This window comes from Nyctereutes procyonoides, unplaced genomic scaffold (assembly GCF_905146905.1).
Source record: "Nyctereutes procyonoides isolate TBG_1078 unplaced genomic scaffold, NYPRO_anot_genome, whole genome shotgun sequence".
Lineage (NCBI taxonomy): Eukaryota > Metazoa > Chordata > Mammalia > Carnivora > Canidae > Nyctereutes > Nyctereutes procyonoides.
Genome location: NW_026575042.1, coordinates 38,386,129 through 38,402,981, shown reverse-complemented (window position 1 = coordinate 38,402,981; position 16,853 = coordinate 38,386,129). Strand labels below are relative to the sequence as shown.

The 16,853-nt window shown below is 38.6% G+C and overlaps 1 protein-coding gene across 3 annotated transcripts in view; it reads left to right on the top strand.

Moving 5' to 3' along the window:
- The window catches only part of GK5 (glycerol kinase 5), a 74,254-nt gene that overhangs the window by 46,276 nt on the left and 11,125 nt on the right, over positions 1–16,853 (top strand). For all 3 annotated transcript variants that reach the window (XM_055320922.1, XM_055320921.1, XM_055320923.1), the window contains one exon: positions 11,280–11,374. In XM_055320922.1, the coding sequence (XP_055176897.1) occupies positions 11,280–11,374 (95 nt within the window). The remainder of the gene's footprint in view (positions 1–11,279; positions 11,375–16,853) is intronic.

Sequence of the window (16,853 nt, the reverse complement as noted above, 5' to 3'; positions counted from 1 at the left end):
GAAAAATTAATTATGTTCAGGAGAAACACAGTGTGTAAGAGCCTAAGTAGCCCTGGAATTTCCTTGAATGTGTAAGCTGAGACTATCTTTGTGTGGCATCCTGAGCTTGTTCCAATCTGAATGATGGCTTCCTTCCACTTGTTTTAGTGGATTGAGTACTTCAGGCTCAGGTATAAAAGCTGTTTAAAACAAGTTTCATCTTGATTTTCGGATCTATTTTCTAAGTCTTTTTCACACAGCCCAATTTTTCCATTTTTTCCCCTTTAGCCCTCTATGTTAATTCAACATTTGGGTTCCCACAGGATCATCTCTTCTTTTTAATTTGATCCATTTCTGCTCCCCTTCACTCTTTGTTCTATTTTGCTGTCTTAATCTTAATAAATATTTTTTATGTCTTCTAGCTTTTATTGAGTTAACAAGTAACTGAGTGCTCACCGTGTGCCTGGAACTGTACATGTGAGGGGACACAAATGAATAACACAGACACCTGCTGCTCTCATGGCATTTATAGTCTAGCAGGAAAGACATGTTTTAAATGAAAAGCTGAAAAAAATATATATATATATATATTAGTGTTAAGTCCCAGGAAGAAGAAGTAGTAGTAGGATCAATGATCCCTTTTTAAAGGGAGAGCTTTGTCTAGTCTGGAGAATCAAGAGGCTTCTTTCAAGAATGATGTTGGCTATTCCCTGAAGGGATAACAACTAGTGGTTGCACCTGGGTGGCTCAGTTGGTTAAGCATTGGACTCTTGATTTCCACTCAGGTCCTGATCTCATGTTGGGCTCTGTGCTTAGTAGGGAGTCTTCTGGAGATTTTCTCCCTCTCCCTCTGCCCCCTGCCCTGCTTGCTCTCTCTCTAAAATAAAAAAATAAAAAATAAAAATAAATCTTAGAAAGAAAGAAAAGAAAAGAGTGGTTTTATAGGTGAGAGAAGCAAGTTAAATTAGGAGGCAGTCCAAGTAAGGAGGAGTAGTGAGGTAGGCCCCAAGCAGGGAGAAGCATGACCTATTTAAGGGACTAAAAGAATGCCCTATTTCTTCTCTGCAGTTCAGGCAGTTGACATCTCTGTTGTCCTCCAGTAACACAGGTTAGGGAACATTTTTTCCCTAGCAATATCACTTTTAATTGCTACGTGTCACATCTGCTTGCTCCATGCAATCCCCATAAGACTTCCCCATACACATGTAAAATTACCCAGGACTCTTGTTTACTAGAAATAAGGAAACTGATTCCTCTCAGGGTATCTTCCCAAGAGAGAAAGTATCCCTCATTAGAAGGGATGAGATAAACATTTTCTCATTATATGAACTAGTTCTAGGTGGTGGTGAACCGCATACATGTTACTGCTGGTGAACAGGATCTTAGTTAATGGTCCCAGATCCCTCTCTTCTTGTTGGGGAAGAGAAGTATGGGTTATCACTGAAGCTCAAGTAGAGCCCAGTATGAATGAATCCTTAAATTCTCAAGTAGACAGTGCAGACCCAGGGTCTTGTAGAGGCCACCACCTGAGTGTTATTGGTGAAAATATTAGAGGCTGCTAAAGACGCTTGGATGTTTGGGGCTCCTGGGTGGCTCAGTTGGTTTAGCATGGACTCTTGATTTCAGTTAGGTCATGATCTCAGGGTTGTAAGATCAAGCCCCAAGTCAGGCTCCTTGCTGGGTGTAGAGGTTACTTAAGATTCTTTATTTCCTTCTCCCTCTGCCCCTCCCACATCATGCCCATCCCCTGCCCCCACTCTCTCGCTGTCTCTTTAAGAAAAAAAAAAAAAAAAAAAAGATGCTCCGGATTTTCTCTATGGATCCAGCCTGCTGAGCCAGGAGAAAATCCCCAAAGAATGTGGAGAAGAAGGCTGGCCTGGCCAATCCCTGGGAGAGCTTGCCAACAGTGGACATCAATACTGTTTGGTCTGAACTGCTCCTCTTCCAGCCTGAGAGAGGGAGGCCTAATCTTTCTCATATTTCCAGAAACCAGAGAGCCAAGGTTCACTCCTCTACCTCTCTCATTGCCTGACAACCCCATAATGAGCCTGATCTGAAAGGAAGCACAATGTAAGAACATACAGCACCCTGAAGGCAGGTATAATAGAAGAAACTGAAGATTAAAATAACACCAACAAAAGTTAAACTTGAAGGGTTGAAAGAAAATATTACAAAGAAATGTTTGGAAAACATCCAGAGTTTTGAAGAACAAAACCTTGATATGTAAAACATAAAATAGTGCTAAAAATCCAAATAAGAATCATAAAGAATTTAAAAACAAAAAAGAAAAATAGAAGATAAAACTGAGAGGTAAGAGATACAGAGGAGAGATTAGAGAAAAAAATATGTGAACAGTAGTCTCTTTGCTGGCATATGAAAATGTAATTATGGTAATGGAGTTACAAAAATGTAAACATTGAAGCAAAAAATTGAAAATAAATTTCCTTGAACAGAAGAAAGACCTTAGTTTTCAGACTGAAATAGCTTAGTTAAAAAAAAAAAAAGAAGAGATACAAACTAAGTCATGTGTGTGAATTATCTGATTTCCAAGAATAAAGAAAAGCTTCAAGATAGTTTATGTATGAAGAAATAAATACTCAGAGTGGCATGGAAGTTAATTGTAAAATTTGGAAAGGAACAACATATACATATAGAGAAAAAAGAACAATGAGCCAATATCTTGGTGCTTGGCTAAGCTATCGTTCATATTAAGTGGAAAAGGGACACTTCCTGGCTGTGCAGTATGTGTTTTCTGAGGAAATTACCCAAGGAGATACTCCAGCCAAAAAGAAATAGATCAAAGATCTCAACATGGAGAACGCAAAGTGTGTAACTAAGATGTTTTTCAAAAAAGAGTTTTTATTTTTCCCTCCTATAGCAGGCCAGACTTTGTTCTATTTTATTTGAACTGTTCTTGTATGGGGAGATCCCTGGGTGGCTCAGCGGTTTAGTGCCCACCTTCGGCCCAGGGCGTGATCCTGGAGACCCAGGATCGAGTCCCGCATCAGGCTCCCTGCATGGAGCCTGCTTCTCCCTCTGCCTGTGTCTCTGCCTCTCTCTCTCTCTCTCTCTCTCTCTCTCTCTCTCTGTCTCTCTGTCTCATGAATAAATAAATAAAATCCTTTAAAAATATTTTTAAAAAAACTGTTCTTGTACCAAACTGATAAAAGATGTCTTATGGTAACGTAAAATCTTTATTTTTGTACATTAAGAACATAGTTTTGAATATCTCTTTAGGAGATTAAAATTATCTTAACACTAAAAAGAGCCCCCTGATTAAACTAGGCTTAAATATTTTATGTATGATGTATGATTGTTCTATAAAAGAAAGTAACGTGGAGCACCTGGGTGGCTCCGTCAGTTAAGCATCATCTTGATTTCTGCTCAGGTCATAATCCAAGGTTGTAAGATCGAGCCCTGCTTCAAGCCCTGAGTTGGGTTCCCGCTGTGCGTGGAGCCTACTTAAGATCCTCTCTCTCTGTCCCTCTCCTCCCTAAAAAAAGAAAAATATGTTTCTGTTAAGTTCCAAAAGGGTATTCTTTTTTTCTTCTTCCCATAAATGATTTTAATTCCATGATGTGTAACTTATGGGGTAAAGTGCTGGTCAAGAATAAACAACAGACTGTACATTTTTTTCTGTTCTTCATCTTTTTGTTCATTTATGTTTTCATTTCGAGTTCAGTGAAATCCCATTCTGAACACACACACACACACATCCTTTTCTCGGTGCTGTACTTTGAAAAGCACTGGAGTGGAACATCTCAGCCTATTATGTAATATGGTTAGAAATAAATAGCAAAAACAGTATTTAAATGGTACTTTGCCACATGGAAATTTGAAATCTCTTTTCTTAAGTAACATAGAGCCAAGGAAAACTTTGAAACATAATTTGATAGTGTCTAAAAAATACAGAAACCAACTATAATTCTGTAAAAACAGTATTTAGAGGAAAATGATGAATGCTTATTAATAAGAAAAAGGAGAGAAGCATAATAAACTTCCCAGCCAAAACGTACAAGGACATACAAATTATTAAAACTGACAAATAATAAAAAGTAAGATTGATAAATTAAATGTCTTTTAAAAATACCCAAGAATTAGTATTCTGTATGTTTCACTGGGTATATATACAGTGAGATATATAGTGAGAGAGAGGTGAAAATTAGAACTGTTTTAACTTTTTATTTTTAAACAATTTCAAACTTAAAGTTATAAAAACAACACAAAAACTTGTACACCCTTTAAGACTTTATTTTATTTTTAAGTAATCTCTATACCCTACCTGAGACTTGAGTGTACAAACCCAAGATCAAGTCACATGCTCTGACAACTAAGCCAGCCAAACTGCTCCTCCAGATTTGCTAATTTTTAACATTTTACCATGATTGCGTTACCTACCTACCATCTATCCTGTACTGCAGGACAAATAAATACCTGTATAATTTTCTGAGCTCTTTTAAGAATGGATTACATGCATCATGCTTCTTTCCCTGTAGTATTTCATGGTGTATTTCCTTTTTATTTTTTTTTTAATTTTTTATTTATGATAGGCACACAGTGAGAGAGAGGCAGAGACATAGGCAGAGGGAGAAGCAGGCTCCATGCACTGGGAGCCTGACATGGGATTCGATCCCAGGTCCCCAGGATCGCGCCCTGGGCCAAAGGCAGGCGCCAAACCACTGCGCCACCCAGGGATCCCTCATAGTGTATTTCCTAAGAACAAGAACACTCTCATACTTATCTGAAGTATGGTTATTAACTTGAGAAGAGTTAACATTGGATATAATATTCTTTACCATATTTATAGTCCATATTCTCATTTTGTCAGATGTACCAGTAATGTCCTTCATGGCAATTCTTCCCCATTATAAGATCCAGACCATTGTTGCTTATTGTATAATTTCATTTAATCTGGAGTCCCTTCTTCAGCTTTGTTTTTCATGCTGTTGACATTTTTGAAAGCCATAGGCCAGTTATTGTCTAGAATATCCTTCAGTTTACGTTCTTGTGACTAGGTCCATGTTATGTAGTTTTGGCTGAAACCCTACATAAATGGTAACTGTATCCTTCTCAGAATGTATACCTGGAGTTGCAGGGTGTCCATTAGTCCCATTACTCCTCTGTATTAACATTCTATTGTGTATTGAAGAGCTTTCCTTTCACCCTTTTTATTTACATATTATCACTATAAACTCATTATTTCATTCTATAGGTCTTACTTATTTTCATGTTCAGTTTGTCAAGAATTTAACCAGTGCAAATCTCCTCAGACTGTCTTCTGTGTCTTTTAAATGTCCATATCTTTCTTCTTCCTCTTTCTTATAATTCTTTCTTCTTCTCTTTCTTAGTTTCTGGCATAAGACATTTTAAGCTCATCTTGTGTTTTTCCTGCTCGTACCCTGAAATTAGCCACTTTCCCAGTGAGCCCTAACTCCTATGAATAGGAAATGGTATTTGAAAATAATGATTGTTATGGTGTCTGGCAGGCTCAGTTGGTAGGGTGTGTGACTCTTGATCTCAGGGTCATGAGTTCAAGCCTCACACTGGGTGTGGAGCCTACTTTAAAAAATAATAAAATTCAAAATAAATCAATAAAAATAAAAACATGGTTGGCAGCAGGTTTCGGTAGAGCTAGAAGTGTGTGTGTATATGTGTTAAAAACAAATCTTTTTTTTTAAGATTTTTAATTTATTCGTGAGAGACACACAGAGAGGGAGAGAGAGAGAGGCAGAGACACAGGCAGAGGGAGAAGCAGGCTCCATGCAGGGAGCCCGATGCGGGACTCGATCCTAGGTCCCCAGGATCACGCCCTGGGCTGAAGGCAGGCGCCAAACCACTGAGCCACCCAGAGATCCCCAAAAACAAATCTTTTAAAAGATTTTATTTATTTATTTGAGAAGGGGTAAGGAGGAGCAGAGGGAAAGGGACAAGCAGACCCCATGCTGAGCTCGGAGCCCAATGCAAGGTTCAGTCTCATGACCCTGAGATCATGACCTGAGCCAAAATCAAGAGTTGACACTTAACCGATTGAGCCACACAGGCACCCGAGTGTGTAAAAATTTTTTGAAATTATATTGTATCTCCAGTCCCAGTTTAGCTCCTAAGCATCTTTGCTTATCTTTTTATGTTCTATGTTTTTACATCCCTTTTTCCACATTGAGAACCCTGGCTCCTGACAATGTTAATATTATATATTCATTTACTCAATCTGTGTAAAATATACACAAAAGAGGGGCACCTGGATGGCTCAGTGGTTGAGCATTTGCCTTTGGCTCAGGTCATGATCCTGGGGTCCTCTGATCGAATCCTGCATCAGGCTCTCCACAGGAAGCCTGCTTTTCCCTCTGCCTATGTCTCTGCCTCTGTGTGTGTGTCTCATGAATACGTAAGTAAAATCTTTAAAATATATATATATATATATATATATATATATATATATGTATATATACATAAATACACACAGAGAAGAGTTTCAGAATTACTAGTCCTATCCCACTTCATCAAACAATATTTACTCAAGATCATTTGCAGGTTTTTTCCCTTTATATCAAGGGTATATGGCCAAAGCACACTATTCAAAAGTTACTTCTATTAGTTCTTCTTCCTTCAATGATTTTAGTAATTTGAAATAGAATCGAGTTCATTTGTTTTCTGTTACCATTCAGTTTGTTTTCCCCCCTCTGCATTCTTTTTAAAAACGTTATCTAATTATTTTTAATGTGGAATTGTTACTTGATTCCCAAAGTTGAAACCATGAAAAAGGATATATGAAGTCGATTCTCTCACCTCCCTTTCATCCTGTCTTTCTATATCTTGTAATCACTTCATTAGTTTTTGGTTTGTCCTTTGTATTTCTTTTTGCAAAAACATTTAGGATACATGTATGTTTTCTTATATTCCCTAATTTCTTACATAAAATAATGTACGCTCTTTCATACTCTCCCATTTTCACTTAAAAGGATATCCTGGGAATTACTTCCCATCAGTTCACAGACATCTTCATTCTTTTCATAGTATATGTTTTTTTATATATATATTTTATATTTTTTTAGCAGTCTCCTTTACAGAGTAAAAGTTTTTAAATTGGTGAAGTTTAATTTATCAGCTTTTTGTTTTATGAATTATGCTTTGGGTATTGTATCTAAGAACTCTTGGCCAAACCAGTCCCACAGATTTTTCTCCCATGGTTTCTTTTAAAAGTTTTATAGTTTATGTTTTACATTTAGATGTATAACAGTTTTGAATAAATTTTCTTATAAGCTGTGAAGTTTAGGTCAAGGTTTTTTTTTTTTTTGCATATAGATTAACATTTCTTTTATATGTTTGTTAACAACAAATTATCTTAAGTCTCCTTCATCGGAGACTGTCTTTATTTCTGAAGGATATTTTTGCTAGGATATAGAATTCTAGGTTGACGTTTCTTTTCTTTTAGTACTTAAAAAGATGTTCCACTTCATAGGTTTTTTTTTTTTTTTTTATGATAGTCACACAGAGAGAGAGAGAGAGAGAGGAAGAGACATAGGCAGAGGGAGAAGCAGTCTCCATGCACCGGGAGCCCGACGTGGGATTTGATCCTGGGTCTCCAGGATTGCGCCCTGGGCCAAAGGCAGGCGCTAAACCGCTGTGCCACCCAGGGATCCCCATTTCATAGTTTTGATGAGAAACCCACAGTTATTTTAATGTTTGTTCCACAATATATAATCTACCTGCTTTCAGGACTTCTACTTTGCCTTCAGGTTTTAACTTTCAATTTTATTATGATGTGCCTGGGCATCAGTTTCTTTGTGTTTATCCAGTTTGGGATGTTCTGAAGTTCTTGAATCTATAGATTTATACCTTTCATCCGCTGTGGAATGTTTACAATCACTTTTTTTTCTTCAGATAGTTTTTCTGCACTGCATTCTTTGTCTTTTCCTTCTGGGATTCAAATCACAGAAATGTTAGGTCTTTTCTCATTGTCTCATAGATCCATGAAGTCCTGTTCTCTGTTTTTCTCTCTCTCTCTCTCTCTGTCTCTCTCTCTCTCTCTCTCTCTTTTTTCAATGCCTTTTCTCCTTCTTGTTCAGGTAGACTGAAAAAAATCCCAAAAGCAAAAGTCAGGGTTATCTCCTCACTTTTAGTCCTATAGAGCCTCCTCTGAGTCCTACTCCTCAGATCAGAAAGAAGGTTCTTCTGTAGAAGCTCTTCATATTTGTACCCAATGTACAGACCCAGGTGTCCAGTTTTAAGCTTTCCCGAATCCAAGCCAGGAGATGCCAGAGAAAATAAAAACAGGAAACTCACCACTGATTTGGTGTTAACTTAGAGTTTCGTGACCAGCCTTATTCTTGTGAGTCCTCAGATAGCTTTTCGGTGCATTTCATCCAGGATTCTTAGCTGTATTCAGTGGGGGAGACAGAGTGAAATCTGCTTACTCTCAAAGACTTTCCATCAATAAGCTCATTTGAGAACAGTTTAAGTGGAAGATTATTTGGAGACATTTTTCAAGCAAGTATGGAACAACCAGTGAAGAATCTAAATAAACTAGATTCTTCCCCCCACCCATTTCTTTGCCTATTGCCAAAAACTTTCCTCAAACCAGCCATCTCATATGTTTTCCGAATGTAGACATTTAGGGGCACCTGGGTGGCTCAGTTGGTTAAGTGTCTGCCTTCCATTCAGGTCATGATCCTAGTGTCCTGGGATCAAGTCCTGCATCAGGCTCCCTGCTCACTGGGGAGTCTGTTTCTCCCTCTACCCCTCCCCACTGCTTGTGATCTCTCTTATGTGCTCTGTCTCTCTCAAATAAATAAAATCTTTTTTAAAAAAATGTAGACATTTGGACATGATTTTTTAAAACCTACGGATTTCAAAAACGAATATTTTTAAGTTTTTAATTTTATTTTATTTGCAAGAGCCTTTGAGTAGGGGGAGGGGCAGAGGGAAAGTGAGAGAATCTTTTTTTTTTTTTTAAGATTTTATTTATTTATTTATGAGCGACACAGAGAGGCAGAGACATAGGTAGAGGGAGAAAACATGCTCCCTGCAGGGAGCCCAATGTGGGACTTGATCCCGGGACTCCAGGATCACGACCTGAGCCCAAGGCAGACGCTCAACCACTGAGCCACCTAAGTGCCCCTGATCATTCATTTTGTTTTTTTTTTTTAATTTTTTTTTATTTATTTATGATAGTCACAGAGAGAGAGAGAGAGAGATTGAGAGGCAGAGACACAGGCAGAGGGAGAAGCAGGCTCCATGCACCGGGAGCCCGATGTGGGATTCGATCCCGGGTCTCCAGGATCGCGCCCTGGGCCAAAGGCAGGCGCCAAACCGCTGCGCCACCCAGGGATCCCGCTGATCATTCATTTTGAATAAAATTTGTAGTTGTGGGATGCCTGGGTGGCTCAGCAGTTGAGCGTCTGACTTTGGCTCAGGGTGTAATCCCAGAGTCTCGGGATCAAATCCCACATTGGGCTCCCTGCATGGAGCCTGCTTCTCCCTCTGCCTCTCTGCCTCTCTCTCTCTCGTGAATAAATAAATAAAATCTTTAAAAAAATTTGTAGTTGTTATTGAACAATCCTTATTAACTTGAGTTTTAACATAGGTGTTCTTTAAACTTCATGTCTTTAATCAATTTTTCATTATAAGAATAACAAAACATACAATTAAACTAAACCAATTAACTTAAGGCTGTACAAAGACATCAGTATTTATTATGACTGATTCTTGAACTTTTTCATCTGATCTATGCTGTCTGTCCTACATGCTTATTCAGGAGTCACTTCACAAACAAAGATATCCAAATGGTCAATGAAAAGAATTGCAGCTTCATTAGTTAATAGAGAAAACAAAATCAAACCATCATGCAATACCACCAAAATAGCTAAAATGAAAAACAGTATCAATTACTGGCAAGAATATGGCATAACTGGAATTTTCATACTGTTGTCAGGAGCCTTAATTTGGTACAACTACTTTGGAAAATGATTTAGCAGTATCTATTTGTAGACCTTAGGACCAGCAGCTCCATCCCTTGGAATATATAAAATAGAAACATACACATATGTTCATCAAAATAATGTCTATGGGTGTTCAAAGTGGCCTATTTAAATTAGCCAAAAACTAGAAACCAAATGCCTATCAACTTTAGAATAGTTTAATAAATTGCATATTGTCACACAGTGGAATATTATACAGGGCTAAGAAAGAAGCGCAACTACTTATAAAAACATGAATGAAGGGATCCCTGGGTGGCGCAGCGGTTTGGCGCCTGCCTTTGGCCCACGGCGCGATCCTGGAGACCCAGGATCGAATCCCACATCGGGCTCCCGGTGCATGGAGCCTGTTTCTCCCTCTGCCTGTGTCTCTGCCTCTCTCTCTCTCTGTGTGACTATCATAAAGAAATAAAAATTTAAAACAAAAAAAAAATTTAAAAAAAAAAACATGAATGAATTTCACAAGCATTATGTTAAACAAGCGAAGTTTGTATCTTGATCTGGATATTGGTTCTGTGGGTGTATTCACACTGAAAATTTATCCCTGTTATACATTTGGGGTTTTTGTAGTTTTCTATGTGTATGTTATATACTCCTGTAAAAATAGTATATTAAATTAATTAGATCTTTTCTTGTTTGTTTCTTAAAGATTGACTTTTAGTATATCTACTTATTACTGACCCCATATTGAATTCATTAGATGGAGTCGTTTTTCAGTTGACTCAGTAGATGATCTTTCATCAGAAGACTAGGATTAGTGTCATCTTCGGGAGAATAACTTATTTTAATGCCCGAAAACACACAGAATTAGTTTTTAAACAGTCCAAATCTTTTATGTATTTTTAAGGCTTTATCTGTTTGAGAGAGATAGAAACAGAGCATACATGCATGCACAGGGATAGGGGCAGGAGAGAGAGGGAGAGGGAATCTCAAGCAGATCCCTGCTGAGCATGCAGCCCAGTGGCAGGGCTTGATCCCACAACCCTGAGATCATGACCTGAGCTGAAATCAAAGTCAGATGCTCAACCATCTGAACCACCCAGGTGCCCTGTAAATAGCATCTTTTAAGCATCTTTAAAGAAAAAAGTAAGGTGTGCTACATACAGAGCCTACTGAAGACATTCCATGGGCCCCTAAAGCTTTGCAGTGTGGATGGCCAGGTGGTACAGGTTGGCTTTTGTGTTGACCCTTTCACACTGTACTTGTAATAAATGTGGGTGCAGGTAAACACTAGTCGTATAACATAATTCTGTACCACTCCTCAGCCCCTCTGTTTTGTTTTAGGGTTTAAAAAAAATTATTATTACTTTTTTTTTGTTTTTACAGATCTTTTCACAGATGCTGCTGAGACTGAAAAAATGGCCAAAAGTTTAGAAGATTCTGAAGGAGTCTGTTTTGTTCCATCTTTTAGTGGATTGCAGGTATTTTTTTTATTTTAATTTTTTTTAGTCATTGGCAACTACCAACATTTCTCACCTCGTACCCACACTCAAAATTATGTACCTGCTACTCCCTTACCTAAAAATTTGGGCAGCAAGCAGTATGAAGGTGAAGATACATTCCAGGGCTGAGGAGTCATGACTTAGCACAAATTCCATGAAAAAGCACAGCAAATTCAGCCTAGAGCTCCACCCCTGTGGAAATGAGAAGTTGGCAGGTGTAGTGTACATAAGACCTAGCCTTACTTTATCATAACCAAAAAAATAGCCATTTCCCAGTGAGGGGGAAATATATCTGTATATTGGCATTTTTTTTTTAGAGGAAGTGTCCCATTGAGAATTAGAAAACGTTAGGATTACACACACGCACACACACACACAGATATATTTTGCAGTTATTTATAAGCTTGGTTAACTGTTGTGGTGGGTGAAGTATTGGTTACTTTGCCTAATAAAAAAGTGAACCTGGTAAGAGAGTTGGCTTTGTAATATTTAACTTAGTATTTAATTAAGAGATCTGTGTTACTGCTTTTGATTTTAACATATTGTTACAAAGACTTTTAAAAAACTTTTCAGGTATATTATTATAAACAAAATTCTTTTTTTTTTTTTTTTTGGAAAGCTTATACTGTCCCTTTAATCCTCCTCTAAATATGTTTCCTTTAACAAAATAAAAATTTCTCTTACTTCTAGCCCATCCCGTATTCAACCAATCAGTTTAAAAAGCCCCAATCTTGAAAGTTTGGATAATATCATGTAGAAGCTGGTGAAAAAGGATTAGATCAGGATGTTTCAAATCTCTAAAAATAGGATATTTCCAATCTAGACTTTCAATTGGCAATATTTTAATATCTATAATGATTTCCTTCCTTACCCTAAAAGACTAAAAGTTTATCAACTGCATGATAGAGATCACACTGTGTCCTCTTTAGAATGATGTGAGGAAACTAGCATCTCTGATAGGACAAGGGGTGAAGAATATTTGTTGGATTGAGGTTTCAGGAGGAAGCTTGAGATGAATAGTTGTCATTAGCCAAGGTAGGATTTAATTAGGCTACTATATATTCTTCTCTTTTTGAAAAATATGCTGGGAGACTTAGTAGTGACTTTATCTTGGCAGCTCTGTTTTTAACTTCTGCATCAATCCATATGCCTGTAAAAATAATATCAAATATATGATTAAAAAATATTGCTAAAGCCCAGAAGATTAGACAAAACTCACAGATGTGGTTTTTAATTTCATGTTAATAAATGTCCCTGTCCTGCCATGACTGCAGGCTGTTGATATGCTGGGTTCGAGAAGGGTGGGGGAGGACTGCAGTCCAAGTATTTCCCAATGTAGCAATGAAACTCTTAAGTGGGAACTGAAAGTTAATTCAGACAACAATAGTGTGTTGATACTGTTTGGAAAATAGGAGGGAGATCACTGATAAGCTGCCTAGGTCAACAACAAAGAAAATGAAGGATAGAGGAAATGGAAGGATGGAAGGGTCAAGTATCTGTGATACTGCCCTTAATTTAAGAATATTGTTATAGCCATAGATAACAGGGGGCAAGCCATTGAAAAATCCCAATGGCCTCAATTTCTCATGGGGGTCTGCTGAGAAAGGGGTATTGGGGGCACTTTGAGGAAAGTGAGAAGTCTGGGACAGCCACTAGCAAGGGGTGGACTGGAGCATGGGGGCCATAAGCCAGGGGTGGCGTTGGTTTGTACAGCCATTGTGGTTCTGCTCTGGTAGGTCTTGTGATTTGTGGACGGAGATACTAACATGGAATATCCATGATAGGTATCAGAGGCAGGAATCAGTGACTATCTGCTTAACTGTAAAGTCACTATGATGGTGGCAGTGATAGGGTAGACAGGACTGTGAACCAAGTGTCAGTCTTCAGAGGATGATGAGTCATGCTCCAATGAGGGTTCTTAGGTTTGCAGGGAACAGGCTTGCTTATGCTACCCTGAGAGGAGCTGGTTGTTCACTGGTATTGTAAAGAAGTCGGCAACTGACTTTGCAGTTCTTAATGTTCTTTGTGGTTTCTTCTCTGTGCGTTCACTTTTCTCACAACCAGCTCTGCTCTGTATTCTTTCTTCCTCATAACTTCTGCTTAATTGTCATTATTTTCCTCATATGTTTGCTTCTCCATAATTTGGAAATACAACCTTCTTCCACTCTGTGCATTTTAGCTTCAGTTCCCCCTGTTGATGGTCTTTTTCTGGATGATCTTTTCTGAGAAATCTTGAGAATCTGACTGGGCCTCCTAGTCTTCTCAAGCTTAGGACAGATTTTGAGTTAGTCATGTTCAGTCCCTATGGTTGTACTTTGGCAGTGGGACTAGGACATGAAACATGGCTGCTGTAGACAACGAGGTCTGTGGTTTCAAGCATTTTCTTCAGTAAGAGGTGTGGCCAGCAAGTACTAGGAATGCCATCTCTGGTTTTGTGAATGACTGGGATGTCTGAGCCACAGAAAGGTAAAACATGATGTTCCCTAAACAAACATGGGGGAAGGGAAGTGTCTCCAAACAGTAGATGTTTATGGTCTAGAGTGGTCATGGGAAGTTAGTACAGTGCTTCTGGCCCCTGTGGTAGAGAAGCTTGACAGTCTTCCACTGGATAGCTCTAACTGAAGCTATTTTCCCGGCACAGAGCCAGTTTTGTTATAGCAACCACAGTGTTATAGTCCACAGTAGAGAGGACTTCTCAGAACTGGTTACATTTTAGGAGAATTTATTTACAATAGAAGGAAGGATTCAAAGGGCACAGAAAGGGTTGTGAAGAAAGTCAGTAGTGGGAGAGGTTTGGGTAAGAAATTATAGTAATATAAAATTGTAGTGAATTCTTACTGTGCGTCAGGCACTGTTCTAAATGTCATGAATTTATCTCACTTGATCTTCGGTGACTCAATAAGGCAGAAGATACTCTTATCATTCTATTCTGAAGATGAGGAAACTGAGATTTATAGCTATTAAATCACTTGCGTGGTCTCAGCTAGTGAGCAGCAGAGCTGGTGTCAGGGCCCAGGTGTTCTGATTCTAGGGTCCAGGTTCTTAACCATTCTGCTGTACTGGTTCATGGTATGGTGTAAAATATGACAACAGGAATATACAATAGATGCCAGAAGAGTTTGTGTTTAGGTTCCCTTTTGACAAAGGGCAAGAGATGTTAACTATCCTGCACGTTCCCAGCTTATTAGGCTAATATCCCAGTGAGGTTCTTAACTACTCTGCTGTACTGGTTCATGGTATGGCGTAAAAGATGACACCAGGAATAGACAATAGATGCCAGAGGAGTTTGTGTTTAGGTTCACAGTTGATAAAGGGTAAGAGGCATTAGCTATCCTGCAGGCCCCCAGCATATTAGGCAAAAAATCCCTGTGGTGACAAGGGCCTGTGGGGGCAAGTAGTCTATGCTTTGGGCAGGAGTCGGCCAGGTTAGCTCAGGACTCCAAACAAAACTTTACGAGTCTTGCCATTCCTGGTTGGTTGATGGCCAGAGAGGCTTACTCAATGAGATTGGCAATGATAGGTTGGAGGTATGGCTGGAGACTCTCTGCCCTGGCAAGGTGTGACCAGGCCCAAAGGATCTTGCCTACAGTACAGGATTTTCCCTACAGTATGATCCCAAAGACAGATTCCTAACTAATATAGGGACATTGTAACCAAAAAGAAATTTTTAGGATTCCATGGGATTTATTATCTCTCAAGGCCTATTACTAATTAATTGTAAATTATGTGCATAGCTATATTTAGAAAAGTGATTTCAGGCCAGTCATACCAGTATTTTATGTGGTATATTAGAAGAAAATATTTTTATCCAGAAAATACGTAGCACACTATTTAGGGATTAGTTGCACTGGCTGAATCTGACCTGTCTTTGTTTTACAATTGAATGCCACCTGATATCGGCCAGCGTTACTGTATAAATAAGCTTTTACTGAGTGAATCATTAAAACATATTAATAAATTTAAAAAATAATCCGAATAAAATCACAATAGAAGGAAAATCACAGCTACAGTAAAGATAAGATGTAATATGGGATATCTTCAGTTAAGTAATGAGGAAGAGTATTGTTTGTTCATTGAGCAAATGTGGAGGATCCCCTGTGGGGGCCAGATGCAGTGCAAGGCCCTGGAGACACATTGGAATCAGTTTCTACAGGAAAGGAAGAGTTTTAACAAATGTTCACACAAATATACATGATTATAAACATTGCTATAATGCAAAGCTCTAGGATTCCATAAAAGTGATGATGGATGCTTGGTCTTGTCTTTGGGATCAGAAGTTTTTCCAGAGGAATCTGAGCCAAGATTTGAAACAGGAGTAGGATTAACTAGAAAAAGAGGTGGTAGAAAGTTTTCCAGGTGTGAGATGATGAGTCAAGGCCCTGAAGCTAGAAGGCACTTTTCCTGGGGACCATCATTTCCCGATAGTACCAGCACATCCCTCTGTTGTGACCTTTTATCATCCATTGGAACCATTCTTCTGTCTCTTTCTTTGTGAGATTACAAGCTCTAGCAGGGGTCTTTGCTCTTCTTCTTTGTGTCCCAGAATTGTCTTGCATTCCTGGGGATGCAAAGATGAATACAAACTTCATCCAACAGATATATAATTCCAGCTCAAGACTTTGGCTCTTTTATTATTTTTTTAAGATTGTATTTATTTATTCATGAGAGACAGAGAGAGAGAGAGAGGCAGAGACACAGACAGAGGGAGAAGCAGGCTCCATGCAGGGAGCCCTATGTGGGACTCGATCCTGGGACTCCAGTATCACGCCCTGGGCTGAAGGTGGCGCTAAACCGCTTAGCCACCTGGCTGAAGACTTTGGCTCTTTTATTTTATTTTATTTTATTTTATTTATGATAGTCACACACACACACAGAGAGAGAGAGAGAGAGAGGCAGAGACACAGGCCGAGGGAGAAGCAGGCTCCATGCACCGGGAGCCCGACGTGGGATTCGATCCCGGGTCTCCAGGACCGCGCCCTGGGCCAAAGGCAGGCGCTAAACCGCTGCACCACCCAGGGATCCCCGACTTTGGCTCTTTTAAAGACAGAAGTTAGGCTGGGTCATTTCTCCTCTTAGGCAATAAAGCTATTAAGCTAAGAAATAGAAGAGTTTCGTTTGAATGTCTGACAACATATTAGGTGAAGTGTAAAACACTGTAAAACACATCATTTGCATTATAGTTTTTTATCTTAAGACTAACTTACACTTTTAAAAAGCCACTCTAAAAAAAAATAATAATAAAATAAAATAAAAATAAAAAGCCACTCTACAAAAACAATTCTGGTGTAAAACCTTTACAGATGGATAAAAGGGATACTAGGATTACTTTGCATTTCCTCTTGTAAAGCTAAATATTTAATAGTTTGTTATTCTATAAAAATAACAATAATAATTTGTTAATCTGCTTCAGTATTGTCTCTTAGTATGAGTTCAAACAGAAGGTATAGCTAAGCCCAAT